Source organism: Vulpes lagopus, chromosome 19, assembly GCF_018345385.1.
Source record: "Vulpes lagopus strain Blue_001 chromosome 19, ASM1834538v1, whole genome shotgun sequence".
NCBI lineage: Eukaryota > Metazoa > Chordata > Mammalia > Carnivora > Canidae > Vulpes > Vulpes lagopus.
In genome coordinates this window covers 28080000-28107609 of record NC_054842.1, presented here as the reverse complement: position 1 = coordinate 28107609, position 27610 = coordinate 28080000, and the positions used below count along the sequence as shown (strand labels likewise).

General features: G+C 40.1%; 1 protein-coding gene across 2 annotated transcripts in view; it reads right to left on the bottom strand.

Annotated features, from left to right (window-relative positions):
• LOC121478899 (collagen alpha-4(VI) chain-like) overlaps positions 1–27610 on the bottom strand; it is a 122800-nt gene that overhangs the window by 80566 nt on the left and 14624 nt on the right. For both annotated transcript variants that reach the window (XM_041734359.1, XM_041734358.1), the window contains exons 2-10: positions 23343–23431; positions 19457–20059; positions 16748–17335; positions 15291–15896; positions 11112–11741; positions 6216–6761; positions 5313–5867; positions 1615–1949; positions 540–618 (exon numbers count right to left, since the gene is read on the bottom strand). In XM_041734359.1, the coding sequence (XP_041590293.1) occupies positions 540–618; positions 1615–1949; positions 5313–5867; positions 6216–6761; positions 11112–11741; positions 15291–15896; positions 16748–17335; positions 19457–20059; positions 23343–23418 (4018 nt within the window). In that variant the 5' untranslated portion in view covers positions 23419–23431. The remainder of the gene's footprint in view (positions 1–539; positions 619–1614; positions 1950–5312; positions 5868–6215; positions 6762–11111; positions 11742–15290; positions 15897–16747; positions 17336–19456; positions 20060–23342; positions 23432–27610) is intronic.

Sequence of the window (27610 nt, the reverse complement as noted above, 5' to 3'; positions counted from 1 at the left end):
GTGCCCAGGCAAAGGGTTTCATACACCCAGAGCATTGGCATCTTTTTATAATTTCACAAAGATGCCATATAGACTAGTAGCAGCCTTTGGGGGATGGAGAAAGAAGAAGAATTGGTGAGAAAAGGAGGAAGGAAGGGCAGTAGAAAAAGCAAAGACCAGCTTTAAGGGGATTCTAGAGTTTAGGAAAAAGAAACGTATTGACCCCTTGGTAGCCTGCAAGAGCAAATGGCACCCATTCATCATGAAATAGGAGTTACACATTCAACCCTCAAAAGCAGATAGATGCCAGGCTGATAATTGGTCAGTCCTGTCTCAGTCAGAGTGGCCCTTGATCAGTGTTGGGGATGTGGTACCCTGGGTTCTCTCAGTCCTGAACAGCCCCTGATTATACAAGGAATCAGTCTTGTGAGCACTGAGCTCCAATCACCTGAGTTAGTCTATGGAAGGCTTAATGGAATCCAGTGCCATCTGGAAATCTGAAAGAGTATCCTGGTCCCTGTGGGAGGAGAAGTCCACCCAAGGCAACCATGAGCACTTACCTTTGCTGCGGAGAAGCTCTGATGTTTCCTTCAGTCTCTGGAAATTATCATCCAGCCCATCTGTAAACACTAGAAGGACCTGTTATTTATGAGAGAGAGAGGAGGGTGGTGGAGAGCAAGGATGGATGGGAAGAACGGGATAGGGGCAAGATGAACTCTGGAAGTCACATATTTTGTAAAAATGTGAGGATAAGCTTAGCTTTTGTGGTTGTATCTAGCCTTTCACCCTCTTTCATTTCACTCACTCATGTATTACTTTATTATACATTCACTTTTACTTCAACCTCCCTAAGATCCCACACCAAAAAAAGAATTTGAACCAGCTTAATGCATTCCCTTTATCAAAAACACCTTCCCAAAATAGTCTCACAATATTCACCTTTATCAATATTCACCTTTATCAATACCAACAAAACTTCAATACATTTCTATAATTAAAATGTGTTATCTTTACTCACAGAAAAATATAATTAAAAGTGAATTTATAAAAGTGAATTTCATAATTTAAGAAATAAATCCACTGAATGCATGATTGAGGGAAAAACTAAATGTCACTTTCAAAGTTTGGGGATATCATTTTCTAATAAACATCACATAAAATCTCTTCATCTCAGTAGGCTTTAGTGGGTTTATAGTTCTTGGGCACCAGGAAGGGAGGACCACTAACAAGCCATTAGCTAGGTACTAAAGACAGCTCAAAGTGCTGAATGGAAAAATAATGGGCCCTACTCTACTTGGCAATCAATGACCATAAGGAGCTAATATCTTCCAAGTTGTCTTTGGAATGAATTTGCATCGTGGAAGAATCTGGATCTCTAAACTGTGAGCAACTTGAAGACAGGGATTTATCCTTTTATCCCTACTGGCATTATTTAAGTACAGAGTCTCTAGGACTTAGTAAATATTTATTAATTGAATGAAAACATATCCCTCATTGCTCTTTACTGAATAAGACTATGGTTTTCCACTAAGCAGACTCTCCAGTGAAGAATAGTTTATTGGCTTCAGTCACAAAAGCCTTATCCCTCCCACCATGGTAATTGGCCTCATATCATGAGTTCTCAGCATTTATTACCTTCACTTTAGCAGAAGAGAGATGGACAGTATGATCTCCCAGGGACTGCAAAAAATCCACATCCATATGGTTGTTCTTGGCAGTCTGATTAATTAAGAAGGTCTTAATAATCTCATCACTATACTTCTTAAAGCCTGAGTCAAACATAAGCTGGCCATTTGAACCAGGGACCAAGTAGCGGAACATGATGTTGAGGCCACCAGAACCACTACAGCTGATGTTGGAAAGCAGGGCCAACTGTTGCATTACCCCTGGCAGTAACCCTTGAAGCTTCTGCTGAACTTGCCTTGTGGAAGTGGAAGTATCAATTCCTACAGACAAATCTATGTTGCATTCTTTGAAGATAAAAGAGAAGAAAATCAAATTAGTCATCTATAGATGCATGACCAAGCTCAGAAGATATCAGCCAACCCTCAAAGAAGAACCTCCAGCCAACATGTAGAAATATAAGCTAAACAATGGTAGTGATCATTTAATTTGGGGGGTGATTGTTATACAGCAAAGCTAACTGGTACCATATATAGTGTTTCATACCTCCGTTCCTCTGCAGATCCTATTCCCTCTACCTGAGTGTCCTTTCCCATCTCTTCTATCCCAATATGGCTAACCCAATACATGTCCTTCAAGTTGTAGTTCCAGAGACCTCCCTCCCCCCAATTCCTCAAATTGACTTATTAAATGCCCCTGCATATCCATGTTACTTTACTTGACCTTCTCTCCCACTAAACAAAGATTCTTTCATAGCAGGGATTATACCATCTTACCTTCCCAATGCCTAATACAGATAGATGCTCACTAAATGTTTGATAAACTGATAAAGAAGGGAATATAAGTGAGCTTTGAGTCTCTTTCAGGACATGCTATACTATTCCCTTCTCCTCCAAAAGTTACTTTCTTCATTCACCACCCATGCATATACCTTATTTCAGAGAAGCATATTAGAAAAGATCAAGACTGACAACCACTCCCAATTTTCTGTTTCTTCTACCTTAAAATTTGTAAGCCTTCCTGGAAGAGTGTTGCAAAAATTTGAAAACCCATTGATCTTTCAGGGTATAGCCACCCACTCACAGACCATGCACAAAATTTCAATGAGGAGGCTAAAGTTGGTCACAGATGCACCTGAATTAGAATCTGGACAAATGACTTAAAATGTAACTTAACAATCATAAAAGGGCCACTATTATTAACTACTTCTGGACAACAAGCATAACTTGCAATTGTCCAGGGCAAGCCAAGAATATGGACATTTTTTCCTTAGCCAGTGCACACTGGGGTATTTGACTCAGAATCAATAAAAATAATTATAGATTTTAGGGGACAAATTTGATGAAAATAAATAAATACTGGACCCTTTACCAGTGAAAATTGTTATAAACAATGTCTTAAAGATTCTCAGGGATCTGAGATCCAGGGTTAGTTAAGCCATGAGTTTTCCATCCCCTAAATAATACACTCTGTGCTAGCTGGCCAGATAGGTTTCCAGAAATGCCAAGACAGAAAATGTCTTCCTCCCCTCCTTTCATATAAAAATCTTGGTTTTGTTTTGACTTTTAAATCTCTAATTGAAATTCACCAAAATGGGTTTTCACAGATGTAAATCCCATTTCTACATCAGATTTAATTTCAGGAAAAAAAGAATTTCCTTTTTGCAGTATGGTATATTACCCCAATATTTTTAATTTACATTTTCCCAGGAACATTTTCAGCTGGCTTTATTCTGTAAATGCAAGAATATGCAAGCATTTTCCCCCCCAGAATATAGAGGATTGAATCTTACCAAGTTATTTCTAAGGCCTTTATGATTCAGCTTTTGATTCCAGAATTCTGGAATTAATTAGGTTCCAGCCATTACTGAGGTATCCAGCTAATTTTATCAAAAAGTCAAAAGACAAAGCTGAAGATGAATGTAAATCCTAATTTACTATGCGGTACAAAATAATCTGAAAAGAGAAGCTGGAATCCTATGCCTCTTTTCCTGCCCAGGATAATAGCCAAGTACATATAAACAAACAAACAAAAGTGTACTTTGACTCCTGGAAAATCTGAACTGCTTAATGCAGGACATCCCACAATCCATGCTTATTTTAAAAATAATTTCACACATCCACTCTTTTCTATTGATTTCTGAATTCACCAAGGGCATGGTAAAGTGTTATCCTTTACACAGTATAAACAAAAATATTAATTTAATACTCCAGAAAATTGGCTCCAGATTTCAACACCAAACTTCTGGAAAGTTCAAACCCTGACTCCCATTATTTCCCCTCTGTATTTCTTAGCCTCTCTCTTGCTTTTCCCATCTGGGAATTAAGTATCATAGTAATAGTACCTGCTTCACATGAGGTTTACATAGGAATGTTGGGCTTTAAGGGTTTCATTATATACCCCTTTATATGATTTCATACTACACTATGGTTTATTATATGTTACTACACTTTATTATGTATTATTATACTATATTATACCACTCCATGCCATTCCATGGCATTCTATACTATATCACACTATATTATACTCTTCTATACTATACTACTCTTCATTATGCCTTCCAATATCATACTATACTGCACTATACTATGCTACACTACACTGCACTACACACTATACTACACTACCCCCCTATTTGAAGTGTAATTTGAGGACCAGCAGGATCATCATCACCTGGGAGCTTGTTAGAAATGCAGAATCCCACCATGACCTACTGAATCAGAATCTGCATTTCAATAAGATCTCCAGATGATTCAAATGCATATTAAAGTTTGAGAGGCCCTCTTCTGCTCTACCATACTGTACCAAAAAGCAATATTGAACAGTATCTAGTACACAGATTCTAGAACCAGATTGCCTCAAGTTTAAATATCAGCTGGGCTATTTACTTGGACCGAATAACCTGATTTTGCTGTGCCTTAGTTTCCCCAACTGTAAAATAATAACTATTTTATGTGAAGATTAAATGTTTTAACATGTGGAACCCTTGCAATAGCCCCTGGCACAAAAAAATGACCATCTAATGGTTAGCCATTCTGATTATAATGTGATTGTGTTGGAGAATCTCACTCCCTGTGGGTAGGAGAGAATACTATCCATGAACATATTCTCTGGATCACTTGTACATTGTAAGGTAAGTCTTGGGGGAAGAGAAGATCCAGAATTCTGGGAGGAGGAACACCTGTCTCTGGACCTTACTTCAGGATAAAAACTTTAGGAGTTAAAATGGGGTTGAGGATGACCTCAGCCATATGAAAGCTTCCCAGCAACAAATTAGGCCTCTACAAAGCCGCATAGAGGAAACTGTTTTCTAGTTCATAAGAGCACCTATGTAACTGATAATTATTCTGTATCTAGTTCCCTTTTGGTATGCCCAAACCTTCAATAAATTGTGTTTACCTATTCCAGTCTGGTTCTTCTATCTACAAGGAATAAACCTAAGAGTTGTAAGGACTTTCTAGAGATAGAGTTCTGAGAAAGTTCAGGCCACCGTAGTCCAAAGTGGTAACAGTCACAAGAATGATTAGAAGAATCCCCAGGGTAAGGTGAACCACAGCATCTGGTGTTCAGGCCCACTGTCCTTCCCCTTGGGATGATCTTCACTCCCATCTCCAGCTAGAAAGATCAGTTTCATTTTATTAACAGAAATAACATCATCTCTGACACTTAAAACAGGCTCATGGATCAAATAACAAACCCTCACGCACCTTGTGGAATGCAGACCTTAAGAAGAATTTTCTTCTCCAAGTTCTGCAGGGACTCAAAATTCTCTTCATAGTACACTTTCTGCACGTCATCAGTAATCTGCAAAAGCTGAGCACTTTTGGCTTCTCCCACCCCAATGGCAAAAATAACGATGTTCCTGTCCCTGAGAGCCTTGGCTGGTATGGCTACGTCATCCTGGGCAACCCCATCAGTGATCACAATCAAATACTGATGAACATTGGGTCTCCCTCCTCTTGAACTGTCAAAAAAAGGCAGAGTAAAAGTCAGGGCTTTCCCAGTACGAGTGCCATCATTCATTTGCACAACTTTTGAGATGGCTCTGTGGATGTCAGCCTTTGAGGAGTATTGGTTGAGCCTGAATTCTTCCTGGGGGGATGAGCTGAACTGCAAAAGGCCAATCTGAATTTCATCAACACCAATATTAGCTTGGTTCACCATCCTCTTCACGAATCCCTTCATCTTCTCAAAGTCATTTGGGGAGATGGATTCTGAACCGTCTATCAGGAAGATAATATCAGCTTGCCTATTCTTACAGGCTGGGGACAAAAAAGGAGAAAGTAACATTCACTCAGAGCCTGAAACCAATTAATTCTGAGTCCCCAGGGACAGTCTGGGGTGGCATACGTGCAACACAAAAATATTTTTACAGAGGGTGGACGAGAAAGTCAAAGAAATAAATTTTCTGTGACTCAGCACAAATGAGACAGACACAGCTGTATGGTAAAGATAAAATCTAACCAGCTAGCTTCATTCCAGGTCATGGTCACTCTGTGACCAAAATTCACTTTTGGACTCCAAGAAGTCAATACTTTGAGAATGAAGCCTATTTCATTAGATTAGATACATACACTTGGAGGGACAGAGAGACTAAAGAAACAACTTACTCTCTGAAGAGCAGATGTCCTGAACCACATCTCTTTGGATGACCTTCAAGGAATCAAACTCAGGTGTGAAAAAGGTCTTATCTTTAGCTATCTCCTTGAGCTCCATAACATTAGCATTCTTGACTCCAATAGCATAAATGGTGACTCCTTCTCCCCTCAGTGCCTCTGCGGGCTCAGCCACTGGATCTTCAGATTTACCGTCAGTGATGATAATGAGATACCAAGGCACATTGCTGCGAGCAGTATCCACAAAGACCTGAGCCATCCTGCTCAAGGCCTCACCAGTCATGGTACCACCTTTCCTCTGCTGGATGTCATCAATGGCTGCTTTCAGCTCTGCCACACTGGAATACTGGCTAAGGGCAAACTGAATATTAATTCCATCTGAGTACTGAACGACTCCAAACTGTACTCTGTCGGGCCCAATTTGGAACCTCTTTATTGCCTCATTCATGAACACCTTCATTTCGAGAAAATTGGCATCTTTGATGCTGCTAGATCCATCGATGAGGAAGTAAATGTCGGCCCTCTGAATGTGCACACAGTCTAGGCAATAAGAAGAAGGAGTGACCCATTAGAATGGAGTGTGAGATAGTGTGTAGCCAAAGTCATTAATCCTGATCCCCACCTGTACACCCTTAGTTCTCATCATTCCCTCGGGAGGCAACAGCTTTCTACTGAAAGCACCTGTGACTCTGCCTAGGGATATTGTTTGACCAGAAGCATGATCAGCCACACAGCAGACAGGCCACAATGCCTGGGAGTGAGTTTGGAAGCAGCCACCAACCAATGATTGACAGGGGAGTAGTGGATACATACCCAGCTCCCTTGTCCTTTGAGTGGGACAGCTCTGAGGGGAACTCAACACAGTTTCCCTGAGTCCCCAGCAAAACTGAGCCCCAGCTGCCTACAGCAATTACCTGCTCACTAATTCAGCCTCTGTTGGCTGCCTTCCTTCCTTTTCTCAAATCTCTACACCCCTACCAGTATCCTCTGGGGACTCCTCCCGAATAAATCACTTGCATCCATATCCTTGTCTCAGTCTGTTTCTGGGTGAACCCTGCTGGAGACATGAAGTAAGTAGTACCTGACATTTCCCAAACGGGACAAGCTAAAGTAAAATATCAGGACATGTTTGGAGTTAGGAACTGTCTCGGTATCCAATATTCCTGTTTCCCATGCAAGTCAGACTTCCTAAAATATAAGCAAAAGGGTACACTTTCTGAAACGTCATTAATTTAGTATAAAACTTTCTGTTTAAAATGAACCTTACTTAAATGGATCACTTTGTATTAAGGCTTAGACTCCAAAGGGCAAAATGGCTCTACATTTAGATCCTTTCTCAACTACTTAGTATCCAGGCTTGCCCCTTTGCATCTCAATTTCCTAATCTATCAAATGGCAATCTTCACACCTATTCAGTAAGATTATAGTGAGGACTAAATAAGATCATAGAAAAATAGAAGAGCTGAGTATTAAAAATTACTGATTAAGATCACCCACTGCCACATAGCAGATTCCTAAAAAAAAAAAAAAAAAATGACGTATAATTTTCTCCTTGCACCCCTCAGAAAATGTGGTCCAGCCTTATGTTTCTAATCTCTAGACTCCCTCATCCCAGGGAGAATGGAGAGCCTTTTCATGTTTTCTGGTTGAAAGGAAGTGGTCTGAGGAGGCAGATGGGCTCCCTTGCTCAGGCCTTTCATTTGGGAGAACCTTGGTCCATGTGATATGTGGTACATAGTTTTACTTTTAAAAAGTATTTGTTTTTTTCTGAATGAAATTCAATTGTAACCAGGCATCCTGCATTGTATCTGGCAATTCTATACTAGCAGGGCAGGCACTGGAAGGAGGTGTGACTTGGAAGAGTGTGGAGAATAGTTATCCACCTCTCTGGTAAAGTGTTTATTGAATACTTGGAGACTCAAGGAGAAGCTATAGAAAAAGAAGGCAGAAATTCATATCTTGCTGGAAGCCAGCACCCACTGATGACAGGTAGATGGCTGGCCTGAGTCTGAGAAAAAGACTTTTGGGCAGGAAGAGGCATCTCTGGAGCCAGCTCCATGCAGCAGTGGTCCAAAGTGGCTCTTCTGCAGCCCAGGACCTTTGCAATGTCCAAAGGATCCTAGAGCCCTGAAGACTGTCTGGCAATATACATTCAGGACAATCTTGGCAGATGGAAGTTTGAGGCAGGAGGGAACAGAGAGAATAATTTTTATAGTCTGGATGCTGCTATGCATCCATATCTATTACACACACAAAGTACTTAGCAGAGTATGTGACACATAGCTGATGACCAATAAATGGTAGATATTATGATCTTGTGGTCATCCAGGACAGATTTCTGATAAAACTGCCCCAACTTCCTTTTACCTCTAACCACTCTAGACTTAGAGTTGATTTTCCTGATTCCAGGTTTCATTTTAGCAGCTATGTAGTCTGGGAACAAAACCAACTCTCAGCCCTTATACTTGTCTGTGAATTAGAAAAAGAGAAAAGGAGACTTCTCTTTCCTTCCTCCCTACAGATTATAGGTAGGGGGTGCACAATGAAATGAAATTCGTATTTAATAATTTTGTTTCTCATTCCCAGGACAGAGAAAGGGACAAAAAAAAATACAGGCCAAAACAAAAGATGGGAATTAATTTAAATATTTTAATTCTCTAGACCTCAGCACAAATAATTAAGAAATTGCAAGATTGTTTAATGATTGTTTAAAAAAAAAAAAAAGGCTCAGTGATTTTCCCCTGAAGACATAATCACAGCCTTTTGAATTTTAAGCTAATTATCTACATTTCAAGTAGTCAACTTCTTTCTATTATTCTGATTTGAATCTCAGAAATATTAGCACGGGTGGACAAAAATAGACATATGAACAGACAGACACAAAGATACTTATGATAGCCAGTAAGTAGAAAATTAGGGATTTAAAATTCAGGCAGTTTGACTCCAAGATGCATATACTTAACTGCTGTTTTCTCTGGTATTTTTTTGAAACCGAATACACAGTAGGAGCTCTCCTAATCAACTTCCTCTTAAGTGGCTCACCAGATAATTGACTTTCTCCCCTCACATCAATAACACGTGAGTGATGTTCCCACAATACACTGAGTGCCCTCCCCCGGAAGACCCCAAGGGCAACACTACACAGTTCTGCTTCACTCAGTGAAAGATGTGAAAATTAATAAAGGGAAACCTCTCTAAAATGGAGACAGGAGAACAGAAAGGAGAATTCTCATACCCTACCACTTGTCCATGTCAGGCCCCAACAGAAGAATCCTCAGCAGAAAAGAATCAATTATAGCCCCAATAGGAAAAAAAAAAAAAAAAGAATAATTCATCTCCTACAAGAAATCAACAACCCAGCAATTCAGCCAATGAGAAACCACCATCGCTCTGTAACTCTTGAATTTTTCCAATGGACTTTCATCCAAAATAATCCCTCCCAATTTCTTCCTTCTCAATAAAATAATATTCCTCTCCTTTGTTTGTTGAGCTTGCCTACTGTTGTTGCTATAGCTTGCCTGTCTGAATTGCAGTTCTCTACTATTTCCAAATAAACCCATTTTTACTGGTAAAATAACTGACTGTTTAATTATAAGGTCAACAAAGAGTAAGTCTAACCAAGAGCAACATAGGTTTGTCCTCAGCCTATTTATGGTAGTTTTGTTACTACAATTATACAATAAATCAAATATTGTGCAAATCAACAGGATATGAGTGTGAATAAAAGGGGTTTATTATGTCTATGAAATCAAAGTTAACTCCTTAGAAAAGACCCAATAAAAGCAAATTGTTTTAAAGAAAATTGTTAGTGTATCAGATAGCACTACAAAAATTGAATTTTTGAGACCATAAAAATAAGGATTCCATACTCAGATTGTTTCAAAAATGGCTGTTTTCTTTTTCTTTTTTTTTTTTAAGATTTTATTTATTTATTCATGAGAGACAGAGAGAGAGGCAGAAACATAGGCAGAGAGAGAAGCAGGCACCCTGCAGGGAGCCTGATGCAGGACTCGATCCCAAGACCCCGGGATCATGACCTGAGCCAAAGGTCAACCACTGAGCCACCCAGGCACCCCTCAAAAGTGCCTAAGTTTTCTTCCCACTTTAAAGAAACTGAAGCTAGAAATTCTAGAAACTATACTATTGGATGATTGATGAAGAAAATATACAGAACTCCAATCAGCAGAGCTCATATTCAAAAAAGCCTTGGCTCTACACAAAAGATTAGCAAATTAATGTTCATTTATATTTGGAGTAAAAAAAATTTTTTTATTGATGTTTGATTTGTCAACACATAGTATAACACCAAATGCTCATCCCATCAACTGCCTTCCTCAGTGCCCATCACCCAGTTACCCATCTCCCTGCCTGCCTCCCCTTCCACTACCCTTTGCTTGTTTCCCAGAGTTAGGAGTCTCTCACGTTTTGTCACCCTCTCTAATTTTTCTCACTCATTTTCCCTCCTTTCCCTTATAATCCCTTCCACTATTTCTTATGCTGAATGAAGTAAGTCAATTGGAAAAGGACAGTCATCATATGGTTTCACTCATACAGGGAATATAAGAAATATAAGAAGTCAAAGTTTTTAATTTCAGGAATGTTTTTATCTTTTTAGAAGTCATTTTCTACTCAAGGAACTTCAGATTTAGTAAATCCATACTAGATCCCTAGATTTGCTTCTACTGCAAATATACATATATTTTCATGAAATTGATAAAAGGAATGAGGAAAAGGAATCAAAACAAAACAAAGATTTTATAACTATTCTGTTCCTGTTTTTAAATAAGTTGACTCCAAACTCTTTCCTTGGTTGAGGAGTATAGGAGGTGGGTATATGGAACAAGAAAATATTTTTTTTAAAAAGATCAAATTTGGTAAAGGTCCACCTACCTTCTTGCGGGGCTTGGCCCATCCCAGAAATGGAAACACTTGTGTCCACAGTCTCAGGGCAGAGTTGGTTCTTAATCTTGCTTCCCACAACAGAGAGTTGTAGAAAGGACTCCAATGAGATGGCATGCTTCCAAGGAGGATATGATGCTATATTTTCCAGGTCTTTACTCTCTGAGGCACGGTGGGTGCCTACCACATAGATGGTAACCCCTGCCCTACGGAGGAGAGAAGCTGGCTCAGACAACTGGTCTTGGGAGAAGCCTTCTGTGATGACCACGGCCATCTGCAGCACACCCTGCTTGGATCGGCTGCCCCTCTCCTCAACAAAAACCTCATTTCTCAGGAAATCCAAGGCAGCACCAGTCTTGGTCCTTCCACTTCTTCTCCGGTAGGTTAATTTGTCCAAATGCTCCAACATTTTGGCTGGGGTCTGAAATGTGTCCAGGGAAAACTCCAGTCGTGGTTCCTCACTGTAAAAGACCAAGCCAATTCTCACACCATCAGGATGAACATTTAGAGAGCTGACAGTGGTCTTTAAGAAGTCGATAACTTGTTGGAAATTCCATTGCTTGTCCCTGCTGAATTCCTCAACAAGGAAGACTAAATCAGCTGGGATGGCCATTGGACATGCTATAAACAAAAACAGAAAGAAGGGCTAAGCATGAGAACAGAGTAATAAAGACAATATTCCTTTTGTATTATGCTATATTTTCACTAATGTATTATGCTATATTTTTATATAGTGCACTAATATATTTCATATTACAAATTCTAATAAATATGTTATACTAACTTATATTAATGAGTTTTTAAATTTAGTGGAAGCCTTTATGACCGGTATTTGGCATGATGGTCAAAGATCACAGATTTCATATTTATCACAAAATTTTTCACTGGAAAGAGTATTTACATCACTTGCAAAATATGTAAACATATGAATATCCACAAGAAAGTGCTTTCAGATCATTTTTTCAATTCATCAAAGTCCATTAGAAGCATCTGAGTCTGGCTTGACTAGCTTTTGTTCTTAATTTTTCTAGTTTCAGGAAACATTGAGTCAAATTCTCTATTATAGGCCTAATATATGCTTAGTTTAATTTTTCCTCTTGATAAAGATGCAAATAAGAAATTGTGACTATTAACTTGTGCATCTTTCTCTGATAAATCTCATGTCACTTCAACAGAGGCAACATGAGATGTTGCAAGGTCCTATGAAAAAAATCTTTGCCCACAAATTGGGCTAACTAGCTTTTTAATTCTCCTATTAAAGAACCTTGGCTGAACCTGCCTCAAATGGGAGAATAGAGCTGTAACTGCATGAACTCCCTTCCAAGTTTAGGGCAGTGCTTAACATAGAGAAACCCACTGAGTCCACATACCAAAGAGGTCCAAATCTCTTTTGACACATGAAAACAGAAATCTCCCTAGTGCAGACCCAAACACGCAGAAAGCTAAAGCCAAGGTATCAACAGCTGAGTCCTATCAAATAAAGTTTAGAGAGGCAACAGAATCACCTTATTACTTATCTTTGGCCTCTTGATGTCCTGTAATTTCTTATAAAGAACCAAAAACAATCCTAGTTTTAAAAAGAGTGTTGCCTCTGATTTTGCCAAGTCTAAAACACTTCCTATAGAAACTCCAAGAATCTCCGACTTCTTCTTTCCTTCACCTGCTTATACCACATGTTATTATAGTTGACCCTTGATCAACATGGGTTTGCCCTGTGCTGGTCCTCTTACATACGTGAATTTTCTTTCTTTTTAAGAGCTAACACCAAAAACCCCAGACATTTATTTACAGCTGCCCACCCAAGTCTCTATAAGACACAATAAAAGGTACCTGCTAGCCTCTGAGTATGAGGGAGGCCCACCCAGGCTACCAGGGGCCCTGGGACTGGGCAGGGCTGCAGGTTGCCCTGTGAGTCCATGGGGTGGTTGGGTAAAGTGCCAGGTCTGGGGCAGGAGCTGGGCTGAAGCAGAGAAACGTGTTCAGAGGGCAGAGATGGCACTGCACAGGAACCCATGAGCCCCTGGTACACCAACACACTCCCACTTGGTTGTCCACTCACTGGGGTCTCTGACAGGCCCATTTCCATGGTGGTGCCCTTGCCCATCAGAAGCCAGTGCACTCACAGGTGGCCACATTTTCAGTAAATATATGTACAGTACTATAAATATATTTTCTCATCTGTATGATTTTTTTAACATTTTTTTCCTCTCTAGCTTACTTTATTGAAGAATACAGTATATGATACATATAACACAAAAACAATTGTTAATTCACTGTGTAGGCTATCTGTAAGTTTTCTGGTCAACAGGAGGCTATTATTAGTTAAGTTTTGGGGAGGCAAAATTCATATGGAGTTTTTCAACTGTGGGTGCTGGGGTAAGTGCCCCTAACCCCTGAGTTGTTCAAGGATCAACTGTATTCTCCTTACAAGTTGTCTTTAGGGTCCATCCCCTTTCCTCACTATCAGAGCCACCATTGGTCTAGACCCAGGCATCCTTCCAATGGGAATAGGTTATGGTTCAGCCTTAAAATCCTTCTCAGTCTGAGGTGTCATGTAGAATTCAGCCTGCCCCGGAAGCCTTCCTTAAAGACCACTTTAGTGATGTCATTTTTTCCTGCTTAAAAGCCTATAGTTACTTCCCAGTGCCTTTGGGATCCTGGGATTCATCCTACCTCATCCGATCTCATCTCTTACTACCTCCAAACCCTCTCCCTCCTCCAATTGGCTCCATTTTGTCACTTTCTTCCATATTTATCCAGCCCATTCCCACTTCCACACCCTTTCTCATGTTCTTCCCCTTACCAAGAGCAGCCTCTTCTGTTTTCCCTATATATTAAGATCATACCCATTATTGAGTGGAGGGGCCAACACAATTCCTTCTGGGTCAGATTCTCCATTACACTTTCCTTCTAGTCTACTTCTACTTAATGTAGTGTCTGTAAGATGCCTCTTAGTTCCTTAGGATCTCTGCTTGGATTTTCCTCATCTTGTCTCACATGTGTATGTCTCTTCTGACTATAAAATTCCAAGGACTTTCAAGCTCTACATGTTGAGAGGTCTGGGCAGAGCTATAATAGTTCAGAAAAAGGAAGGATATATCACTTCTGTTGTGAGGATCAACCATAAGCACCGTCAAGAGTATAACTTAACAACTGAAGGACAAAGTTTTACCTGTAGCCATTCCAGGCTAATAGTACAGTGTATTCAAGGGCAGAGACAGTGGTAGGAAAGCATGACACATATATAGCAAATGGTGAGTAGTTCAGCTTGGCTAATAGTTAGAATGTATAAAAGGACTTCATAGAAGATAAGGCTCAATGGTTCTCATCCCCAGGGGACATTTTGAAATATATGGCAGTGTTTTGAATTGTCATGGGGGATGCCACTGGCAGAAACCAGGAATGCCAGACCCTGACAATGCACTGTACAATCCTACACTACATATCATCTTACTCAAAATGACATGTTACTCACCTCCCTTAAGCATTTTGAACACCAGCTTCTCTGGGGAGAAGCCTGAATACCCCTTCTCCTGGAGAAGGCATATGGTAACTTGAATTATTGCTCAGAAACATTCACTCCCTACATCTCACTTCCATGGGAGGACTATACTTTCTTACTCCATTGATGATGACATGACTATATGATTTACTTGGCCAATGGGATGTTAGCAGATGATGAAACAGAGGCCTTAAAAGTGCTTATGTAATTAGATTTTCTCTCTTGCACCTCTGCAATCCCCATGGGAATATGTATAATGTGCCCAGACTAGCCTAATAATCCCAGGAGGAAGATAAGCGCTATGGAGCAGAGCAAAATGTAGATCAACCAACCCTTAGCCAAAGCTCAAATCTGTGGATAAGCCAAGGCAAGATCAGCAAAACCATTCCATTGAGCCCAAAAAGATCAGCTGATTCCAGCAGATCAGTGAAAATAAATGATTCTTTTCAGCCCCTGACTTTTCAGATGGTTTCTTATGCAGCATCACTGTGACCATAGTTAATTAATATAATGGGTGTGCTTGAGGAAGCTCAATTTTGCCTCCTCTTCCCCATCCACTGGTGCTAGTATCTCATTATCGAGAAATCCAGAATGCCCCCCTTCTCAGCTTTTTCTCCAGAGTTTCTGAGGCCTCTCAGTGGCTCACACACATAGGCACCAAACCTTACCTACTCGAGTCTCCTTCTCAGACGCAATCCCGAATTGAGGCTTCCCAGTCCCTTGGATAACCATACTCACATCCTGCATCAACTGTCTGACTCCATCTTCTCCTTGCATCTCGTATATAAGGGGTGGAGTTGCCATCCCCTCCAGTTCTTTCCTGTCAAAGTCCTGTACACCCACAGACATGACTTTCACGCCTTTCTCCCTCAGTGTTTGTGCGGCATCCCAGACCTCATCTTCAGATTTGCCTGAGGTCATGACCACTGCATATTGGGGAATGCCCTGGAGAAACCGGCTTCCTGCTGCCTCCTGGAAGAAGGTCTGATGAAGGTATCGCAGAGCTTTGCCCGTCCTCCTGGAGCCACCCCGGAGCAAAAAGTGTTCACGGATGTGAGCAATCATCTCATCCCGGGTATGGTAGGTATTGAGCAAAAATTCAGTATGACCTTGACCACCATACTGAGCCAGCCCAATCTGGTACTTGTCCCTGCCAACATCCAGCAGGCCAACCACTCTGGAGATGAAATTCTGCATCCACTGGAAACTGGCCTGTGATGTATTCTGTGAGGTGTCAGCAAGAAAGACCACATCTGCATAAGCTTGAGTGAATTCTGGAATCAAAGAGAGGAGGAAGAAGGAAAAGACATAAAGGAGAAAGTAAATCAAATCAAGATCTCATGGGATGCCTGGGTGGCTCAGTGGTTTAACACCTCCCTTCAGCCCAGGGCATAATCCTGGAGACCGGGGATCAAGTCCCTCATCGGACTCCCTGCATGGAGCCTGCTTCTCCCTCTGCCTATGTCTCTGCCTCTCTAATAAATAAATAAATTTTAAAAAATCAAGATCTCATGAATACAAGGATGTGGGGAACAGAAGAGAGAGAAGTACTATATTTATATAATGGTGTCCATATTGTATTTCCACCTCCTCTCACAAGACTCTCTCCCCCTTACATCCTATAGCTTTTGTTGTCTGCTTTATTAGACTAAAGCACCTCTTGCCTATTCTTCTTCCACCAATGGAAGAGGCAAGGAAAATGGACATATATGGAGCAGTTATTTTGTGCTAGTAATTTTTATACACATTATCTGACTTAAACCCCATAAAGTATCCTACTAGGCAAGTGCTATTATCTTCACTGTACAGATAAGAAAATTGATGTGAAGGAATGAAGCTGCTTGTCCATGCTCACATAACTAAACAGTGGAACAAGCAGGATAAAAAACATAGATCTTCTGTTCTTCCTTTGAACAACATGGCAGGGTGTCCTTTTCAACCCACAAGAAGTACATTCATTCTTCAACTCCCAGCACCAATGTTCCTTCACCTAGGAAGTCCCGTCAGGTTCTCCAGTGGTGGCAACCAGCTCCTTCTCCTGCCTTCCCACTACACTCAGTGCATTCTGGCTCATACATAATTAGGTGTTCTGATTGGAACGTAGGGTTTTGATGCAGCTTCTTACCTTTTATCTTACCCTCTACTGCTGAGCAGAGAGTCTGAAGAATGCCTCCTGAGAAATCCTGAAGGATGTTGAAGTTTTCGATGTTGAAGAGAAACTTCTCGAATGGCTCACTGGCTATTTTTTGCAATTCCTGGACATCCTGGACATTGACCCCTACCACATACACAACAACTCCATCTTCTTTTAACTTGTTGGCTGCCTCCTGGACTTCATCATTTGACTCCCCATCTGTCACCAGGATAACTATCTGAGGAACACTGTCCTTGGCCCGGCTGCCAGCTGCCTCTGTCAAGTAGTGCATCCTGATAAACTCCAGGGCACTCCCAGTGTTTGTGTCTCCTGTACGGTAGGGAAGATTCTGAATCTGCTCCAGGACCACACTCTTCAGAGGGTACTGGTTCAGCTGAAAGGCTGGGTAGATGTTGTCATTATACTGAGCAAGTCCCACTCGGACCTGGTCACTGCTGATGTCAAGCCCCAAGATGACAGAGTAAAGGAAGTTCTTCACTTTCTGGAAGTTCTGGGGCCCAATGCTGGTTGAGCTATCTACTAGGAAGACAATGTCTGCCAGAGCTGCCTCTCTGCAAGCTGCAAGAAAAAGAACAAAAGGCATGGAGTCTGTGGGTCTCACTCAAAATGCTGAGAACCAATGGAGCTGAATGGTGTGCAGAAAGGAGAGCAGTGCCAGTTAGACTATACTCTGTGGACTATACACTCTAAATGACAGTGCTCAGAGGCGTGACAACCTCCCTGTGCTTTTTCTTCCCTCTATTCCATCATTTGAGGCTTCTGTCCTGTTCTATTGATACTTCCGATCTTGAAACCCGTTTGGACAATGCCTTCAATCTCATTAAGAAAAACCCTTCTATAAATGTAGCAGCATTCTTAGAAAGGAGTTGTCCTCTTTCTAGTGCTAATAAACTTCATCTCTATAAGTGTGCTGGTACCAACAAGTCAGAAAGCTGGAATATATCCTGTATTCCATGATACATGTCATAGTAGCTCCATCATTTAGGAGCCCTGTGACCTATTTATCACTCATCTTTTTGGGACTCAATTTTCTTCTTTGCAGCACTGAAATTTTATACCATCACTCATACTCTCAAGAGTTGTTTTGAGGATAAAATAAGATAGTCTACTGTAGACTCTCCCAAGGTCCTTTTGAATTCCTTATTACCATTTCTGTACACTGTTCCTTGAAGGACTTCTCTTCAGCTACTGGAGCTGCTTTGCCAACAATTTATGAAAGCCTAGCTGCAGCATAATTTATATTCCTGAGTTCTCCTGTAGGATCATGCTAAAACTACCCTCTGTGGAACTTTTGCCTAAGATTTCATTCTTCCTTTCTTTCCTCTACCTCTCTGTCCTGTATCCCCCACATCTTTACCAACCCATTGGGAGCTCTTCCATAATAAATAATGTATATCCAAATCCTTGCCTCAAGCTCTGCTTCTGAGAGACACAATCTACAACACCTGGCCTATTAGAATGGATCTGCTCTTAAAAAACTGGGATCAAATCCAGTTATATTACCTTTGACCTGTTTCCTTGCTTGAAAAATGCAAATAATAATGCCAGTTGCCTTAGATATCTATATAAAAGTAAATAATAATTACCCTGTGCATCACACACATCCCCATGAGTCTAACAAAGAATTGCCTTATGTATGTATCTATCAGTCAGATGGGTGATTTAAGCAAGTTTGGCAAACTATATATTACCAAGCAAATGGTAGTTAATATTACTAAGTATATAAACCTTTTGTGTAAACCCTGAAGTGACACACAAAAGCAAGGTATGTAATTTGGTTGTACAGATGCGATACCACCACCAAACTGCTGCAGCATCAAATGGGTGAAAAGTTTCAGCACTTCTTCCAATTTACCTACCTTATGTAGAAATACCAAAATAATGAATAAGTTATTATTTGCTCTATTTTCTTGAGCATTTTGATGAAAACCACTAGGAAGCTCCTCTTTCTCAGCTCAAAGTTTTTTCTCATAGAATTAAGTAATTAACTCATTAAGGATTTCTGTAAGTCTCTGCCCCATCACCACCAACAGAAGTACAAAGCTAATGAGAGTTATATCATCACAGATAATGACCATAATACTATCACCTCTGATGAGCTGAGCACTGTGATAAGTACTTGACCTGTATAGTTTTATTTAATGCTTTCAACAACTTTCTGAGGCAGGTACTACCATCCTAGGAAAATTTAGACTGAGAGAAAGTAACTTGTTCAAATTGACACAGTTAAAAAGTAGAGAACTGGAATTTGAACCCAGACCTTACTTTTCCCTAAATTCATCCTCATAATAACCAATATATTATACCAACACATTGGCAGTAAAATTAGCAAGCTGCGCAGAGGATCTAGATCTACTGCCCCTCTCTCCTCTTCTGCCCCTCATCCAGGCAACATGGATAAATTAATCTAGGAATAATATCAGCCTGGGAACCAATATTCTTCCTTCAAAAATGGACTTACGCTACCAGCATATGCCCACAAGATTTATTTAAGAAGTTGGTAAGTTTCTGGTCAATGATTGAAAGGGAGCAGAGAGTACAGATAGTTTAGGGACACTGTGATATTAAAATCCAACATACACATAGGGAAAATAAGAAGGACAATTGGAGAGATGGATAAGAGATAAAGCTTTGAGCTCTGTAACTTCTAGATCAGAAACAAGGAGAAAGTTTCTATACCTGGAAAGACGCTGTCAACAGGTTGAGCTGCCTTTGCCAAAGTATCACAGACCTGTTGCCGCAGCTTCTGAGCATGACTGCCCAGATCAGGGAAGTTGGGAACAAAAGAGGTGAACTTCTCCGCAGGACTGCTGGCGATCTCCTTGAGCTCCGCCAAAACTGCATCTTTGACACCAACGGTATAAAGTAGTACGCCTGCCCTCTTCAATGCCTTGGCAGCTTCCTGCACAGGATCCTCAGCTGGGCTGTTGCTGATCACCATGGCCATCTGAGGCACACCCTGGCTTGCCCGACTCCCTGCTGTTGCCTGGAAGTGGTGATCTAGAAGGAACTGCAGGGCCAGGCCCATCTTGTGGCCCCCAGATTTAGGCTGAAGTTTTTGAATGTGTTTCAACACATCACCTTTGCGGGGGTAGGTAGAAAGCAGGAATTCAGACTGGGGCACATCACCATACTGAGCCAGCCCGACGCGGATGCTGTCTTTGCTGACATTGAAGCTGTTTACCATGATGTACAAGAAGTTCCGCACACTGCGGATATCCTGGGTATTGAGGCTGGTGTCCACTAGAAACACAACATCTCCCACAGATGCCTCCCTGCAGACTGGAGGAGACAATTCAAGATAAAACATCACAAAATTGACAGCTATGGCTATGACTCTCTCTCTCCCCATTCATGGCCTTTACAGCCCACAGATCTGCCTGCATGGCTCTTTGACAATAGCTAGCATGCACAGCCTAAGCATATCATCATCTTCCTAGGCTTCCTCATAGCCACCATCTACCCTTATTCACCTTCCACTCTCTGTTTCATTCTAACAGACATCTGACCCCTTCAGCGAGATCCCTGACCGTGGCCCTCCATCCATCCCTTAAAGTTAATCAAAGAAAATAATTTTGACCAGTAGAAGATGCTGCTGGTACCCCACCTAGATCTTTGCTGGCTGGCACACCTATGTCCTAGCTGCTTCAAGCGCTATAGTTAACTGCTTCCCTCTGACACTTTGTCTAGAGACCTGTCCGTGGCTGAAGGGAGAAGAGCAACCACATCTGGAGACACCTGGAAAGTCATACCACCTGAGTGGCCAATGTTCAATGACACAGGGTTACAAACACCTGGCCCCATTGCTCTCAGGGTGCTGTTTAGATTCTAGCAGCTTCCATGGCTCAGGCCAAGGCTGGATGTTAACCTGAGGCTACATCCTTGCTTGGCTTCTTCAACCCCCAGCCTATCTCACTTCTCTTTGGTTTATCCTAAAGAGTATTCCCTCACAATAACACATTCACCAAATCCCTGTCCCAGTCTCTGCATCTCGAGAACCTGACCTAAGACATCTGCTTTGCAGTTCTGAGCTCTTTAGCAACCATAGTTTTATCTTGTTCCATTACTGTACGTGTGGCTCCTATTTGTCCATTGGCTCCCTGAACTCAAGCTTGCACTATACAACTACTTCTCCCAAACCCAGTTCTAACCCCGGAAACCACAACCCCAACAGTGCCAGAGCAAGTGGTGCTCCAGCTGGGCCCACCCTGGTCTCCAGCATAAAAGGAATCAGACACCAGGTGGCTGTAGGACTGGAGCCAATAGCTAATCTTTCTGCTTCTCAGATTGCATCTCTCTATAATAAGGGTTTGACCGGATGACCTGGTCTCTTCCAACTCAAACATTGCATTTCTGTGACAAGAAGTAAATATACAGATTGAATACTGTGCGTGTGTGGACAAAAAAAGAGAAGCGGTAATTATGATCTCTCTGTTCGTCAGTAACCAGCATGACTTGTCCCCTGTACTTCGCAATTTGTGATGATGGTAGGAGAATACATGAATCAATGATGAGAGAGAGGACAAACAAAAGCGGAAAACAGCTGAAGATGATGTTAGTGTCAAGTGGCTCAACAGCAAGGGGATGATTATCCCACACCAATTAAATATATCTTGCATTTGGTTTGTGCCAGGAGGGTTAACATACTGACTGGGGTTGGCCCTGTACTCTTCTTCCCTCTCCACTTTAATCTCCATAGTCCAGGCTCCTTAGTCTAAGTTCTCAAAGCTGCCATGTGGTCCCTACATGCATGCCATTCCATCCCCTGAGTTTTTTTCTCTTTCTCTCTCTCTCTCTCTCTCTCTCTCTCTCTCTCTCTCTGGACAAAGTCCCATGGAATAATGTTCTTTTATCTTTATTTGTAATGTAACATTCATCAATGTGCTTATGGCTCATGGCAGTCTCCCTGATTAGACAGTGGACTTCAAACAAACAGATGCCATATCTTTTGTTTGTTATCCATCACTTGCATGTCTAGTATAGGCACCTCCAAAAAAATATTTAACGAAGGAAATATTTAGGAAAGAGAAAAGAAGAGAAGGAGAGAGAAAGGGAGAAGATATCACTTAGAAGAATGGAAATATTGAACACGAAAGAAACTAAATAAGGATATCGGAAAATTTTAGAGTTAGAAATAATCCTATGAGATTATATAATACAATACTGTAGCCACTAGGTATATGTGGTGATTGAGCCCTTGGAATGTAGCTAGTACAAATGAGCAAATAAATTTAAAATTTTACTGAATTTTAATTTAAATAGTCACATGTGCCTAGTGGCCACTATATTGAAAAATGCAAGCACAGAATAATGAATCCAATTCATCCATCTCACAGATAAGGAAAGTAAGACCTAGAAAGGCAAAGTAAGTCACATAAATCAGTTCGAACAGCTAGTCTTAGAAACCATGTCTCCTGACACCCAGTCCATACTATGGACTGCCAGAAAGAAGATAAAATTGAAAGTCCATATTATAGAAAGGTAAAGATCCTGTAAGAGTTAGGCAGAGAAGGGCTAATGAAGGGTGGCATGGTCCAGGGACACTAAATCCATCTGCCGCTTCTAGATTCCAGAGTCCCTCTTCTCAGGAGTTGGCTTAATCTTGGTCAGAAAGCCAAGTGGAATCATGATTACTGAAAAGGCAGATAATGAATGAGCTCATGGACCTTTAAGCTTTATTTCCCTTTGGCACTCCAGGATGCAATCGCATTGAGAGGAGAGAGTTCTGTGAGTACTCCAGGGATGGCTGACTGGTCTCCTCAACATCTCTTTTCAGAGGGATCAAACACAGACATAGAAGTGTTTCCCTGATCTTTCCAATTATAGAATAGTTTTTCAGGTTCCATGACATGCACCTTGAGATATATATTACATTTTCATACATTGTTATTTTTCTTAAACCCCCCACCCACCAGTCCTTTGTCATATTAGAAGGTGTTTGAAACATGAAAAGACTGCCACAGCTTCTGCTCACAAGAGCAGGGAGTCCGAGCTGGAGGGAAAATATAGAGAGCTTCATGGGTTTTTTTCCCCAACAAATAACAGTCTGTGTAGTTATATATAAATATTTAGACCTCAATATTGTCTCAGTGGGGCTTCAGGCTACTCAAACAATCTTTTCATGAGACTTTCATTGTGAAAAGTCACAATAATCTGTTAAAATGACTAAAAAAAATTGCAGAGGAGTCACTGGCATCTAGTAAAGCTATCCATCTTGTGATGACAATTACATCTCAGAATAGCTCTGCCAAAGGAGATAAAGCACAATGCAGAGTCAAGAGAATAGGCCCATGTTTACAAAAGCATTTGAGAGCCTGGTAATACATTCAGAAGTATAGCATTTTTCATAGCTTTTTTTTTTTTGTCATATGAGGTTAAGCTTTGAAAAAAATCAAGTGTCCATCATTCACTAAAAGCTTCTAGATTCTAAGTTCTTCTAAAAAGAAGCATTTCCCTTTCATTAATAATGAAGCTTCTATAATATTTTCTTTCAAGATTCACTACTACTAGGTTCCTGGCAAGGTCATCATTTTTGGCTTAGAGAATCCAATGCATAATGCATTACCAATTCTCTGTGACTTGATGAAGCCAAAACTAGCTGCAAGGAAGATGAACTCCCAAAACGTCTTCCAAGTCTTCATTCTGGTTATGTACCTAAGGAAAAAAAAGAAACCTCATAATTAAAATTATGTCTTCAAACAGTTAAAATGAGTGCATCATATCATGTGCTAGTTATATCTCAAAAAGTGAATAAAAAATATATATATATAACAATGTCTTTGCCCAAACCAATAGAAACTTGATAAAAAATAAATAAATAAAGGACTGTGGCTACATTGTTTCAATTGTACAAGAAAAATGATCTTGATGACCCAACTCAGGAAGAGTTTTGTAAACACCCGGAGTGTATACCTCAGACTTCACTGTTTAAAGTTGTCCAGATATGACTATAAAAGGATAAAGCATATGGAGCATGGGTTGAATTTCTGTTTCACACACCAAATTCATTTGGGGGAACATAAACATTTCTGGATGATTTTGCTTGTATTTTTATACAAGCATTGGATGACCTTTATAAATATTTGTAGCATGCAGAAATATTCAAATATCTTGGGGGCACATCTGCTTGATAAAATCAGGATAGCCTGAAAATATTTTATATGTTCCCAGAAGAAGCAGAACATCAGACTTCCCTCCCCTAAACTTGGATTCATTTCCAAAGGCCTCCATGAAAATTTTCTAGCCCCAGTTCCATTTCTGTTTTTCAACCCAAAAGAAGTCCATGTTTTTAAAAGTAAGAAAATCATGGAATTCACATTAGATGAGGTTTCAACTGGAACAATGAATACCTCATCTTTATCTTCTTAGCCACCCATCCCCAGCATCCTCATAAGTTTGATCATTGTGTTGTAGGAAGAGAATGTCCTTGTTCTTAAGAAATATAAGGGGGTTAAGAGTAAGGATTCTTGAGGATAGATTGCCTGAGTTTAAATCCCAGACCTATTACTTAATAGTTGACCTTGGGTAAGTTGCTTTACTGCTCTGTGCCTCAGTTTCCCCATTCATAAAATTGGAACAAGAATAGCATCTACTTCATAGTCTTGCAATCAGGATTAAGTGAGCTGTAAAAAAATTCACATATGCCTATGACATTGAAATCATTCCTAAGATGCTTCTTAAATAAAATAAGTCTTCTTGGATACTCACTAAGACATAAAAAAGTGTTGCCTCTAACTTGAAACTCAGAATCTGTAGAGGTAAAGGAACACTAATACTCTGCATTGTGTGCTAATAAGGAGGTTATTTTGTTATATGTGTTTTGATTTATATTTTTTACTTAATTCATTCAAATTTCACTCTCAAATGATTGCTATTTTGTAAGTTACTATGCTAATATCTCCATGTTCCTCACCTCAAACCTGGGAAAGGCCACCAGAGCAGACCTTACTCTGCTCATCTTGTTAATGGAAATGAAGAAATCAGGCCCCAGAAAGGTTCAATAGCATACCACAGCTACAAGCCCATGGACCTTCTGTCAGGCTCTGTCCCATGTAACCCGACTTCAGGTACAACACACGACAGGAGCTCTAACCCTTCAGTGAAAATCCCCAAGTCCAGACTGTCACTCAATGCTCCATAATCTGACTCATGTGAAATGAAGACCTGTGGGTAAGTTACCATGGCATAAAAATGTGAGCTGAAGCCCTAGTTCCTGTATCTACCAATCTGTCTTCCAAGAGTACAGTTTTATGGACAAAACGCTGTATTAGGTGCTCCGGAGAATGGAATTACAAACCTTGCTCTTATGTTTAGATAACTGAACAATCTATTTGGGGAGATTAACTTTACATACCAAAAACACTAAGAAATTCAGGAAACTTTAAACACATATTTTAAACGTACCAAAGAGTTTAAGTGAGCATCTCATTGTGTCTATATCACTTTGCAGCCATGGCCCCTTTATGTGGAACATTGTGGGGAAACCATACCACGATGCCCAGAAATCCCAGCTATCCAACAACTGGGGCCCTCTTTCCAGAAAGTGGCAGTGGAGCCATCCTGTTTAGCCATCCTAAGGACATATTTCTCCTGTTCATGCTTGATTTACTCCGTAGAAATGACTCAAGGATATGAGATAACCACACCTGTTTTACTATTTTATGGTAACAGAAAATACTGGGAGAATCCTTGACCTCAAAAGAAACCCACAGACCTTAATTCTGGTGTCAGCCTGACCATTTGCTTTAGGGACTTGAGCTAGCCAGTTCATCTTTTAAGGTTTATGTGATGACTCTCAAGGACTTGGTACTGATTTGAGACACCTACTACATTGCCTACTATATTACGAACACTTCCAGGATATTGGTCCAATAATTTTCCAATAACTGTGATATAATTTCTCTGTTCCTCTGTCTCTACATCAACCTCCCACTAATGCCTCATTAAGGAGGCATATAAGTAATTTGAGGGAAGATGCTTTAAGACTGTAAATATCTTATTCCTCAATAAGCTTTCGTCTAATGGCAAATGTACAAATGCATGATCACAAGAATAGACTATTCTAATAGGCTAAGGACAGTATGAGAGTAAGGAGCCGAAGAGTTTGAAAGTGCTAGGAAGAAAGATCCAAAATAAATTCAGATGTTAATCATAATTATTATGATTATTATTACTATTGTTACAATGAAATACTATACCCCAACTTTTTAACTCTTGGATTAATGAAGTTAGGTGAAATAGAAAAACTTCAAATATGGTATCTACATTTTCATATTCTTATGTCTTAATTACTAATATTAATGCAACTAATCATAAGAAATGAGATGTATTTTTAGTTAGTTGTAAATAAAGTACCAGAGCTATTTATGGAAATCTAGTGGGAAAGTCAAAAGTTTATAAACAGTTTACAGCTGTGCATTTGTGTATTTACATTAATGAAGAGAAAAAAAGCCTATAGATTAAGGACTTAATATCTATATTGTATATACTATTTCATGAAGATGTTTACATCTAATTTAATCTGTTAAAGGGGTCTTGCATTTGAACATGTAGGGTTCATTATGGGAGGAAAAAAAGTAAAGCCATTAAATGAAATACAATTAGGTAGGGCTGGCATAGAATACTGATTCTTTCTGGAAATAATTCTAATGGGTGTGGGGTTGTGAGACACCACTCTCAAAGTATGCCGAGAGAACTCAAATAGTTCAATAGTCAACTAGGACAATCTACTTTTTAAGACTAATTCATTCAGGGGCACCTGCATGGCTCAGTCGGTTTAGCATCTACCTTTGGCTCAGGTCATGATGTCAGGGTCCTGGGATCCAACCCCATATCGGGCTCCCTGCTCAGCAGAGAGTCTGCTTCTCCCTCTCCCTTTGCTGCTCCCCCTGCTTGCTCAGTCTGTGTGTGTGTGTGTGTCAAATAAATAAAACCTTCAAAAAAAAAAGGCTAATCCATTCAATTAAAAAAATTATCTTGTAAGCAACCACCATAGTAATAATTGATTCAGGAAGAATCCTCAAATGAAGCTAAAACTATTGGGTAGAAGCATGTTGGGGAACAAGGTTTTAACAGTCTCAAAATGTCTCCTAACCAATTACTTATAAGTTACAAAGGACAAGAAAGGTACATTTACAACAGAGAAGCACAGTGGATATGATGTAACCAACAGTGGTAGGCTACACCAATAACACATACTTCCTGATGTGCTACATGAGAAAACTCTACCTCACTTATATGGTAGTCCTCCTCAAATCCCATGACTTAAATCTAATGTTAATAAACAATCATACAAACCCAAACTTGGAACTGGCCTGTGCTCCTCAAAAATATTAATATCATGAAAAACAAAGAAAAGCTGAGGAACCAACTGAAGTTACAACAGTCTAAGAAAAATTGGCAAATAAATGCAATGAACAGTCTTAGCAATGGGAAAAATGGCTATAAAGGACATAAAGGGAGACAATAGGTAAAAATTCAATATGGACTGAAAGTTATATAATAATTCTGGGTCAATGTTATATTTTCTGAGTTTGATCATTGTGTTGTAGGAAGAGAATGTCCTTGTTCTTAAAGAAATACATGTAATGAGGCAGAGGGTCTTGAAGTCACCCACTTACTCTCAAAGTTTCAGCAGAATTATAATAATCCATAGAGAAAGAAGAATAAAGTATCACAATAACTCTTGCAACTTTTTTTATTAAATGTTTACTGTTTACCAGATAATACACCAGGCACTAGAAATAACAGATTAAAGAAACAGTTCTTTTCTTGAGAAGAATTAGAATTCTAGTGGAGAGAAAGAGATGGATAAATTGTAATATTGTGGGATGA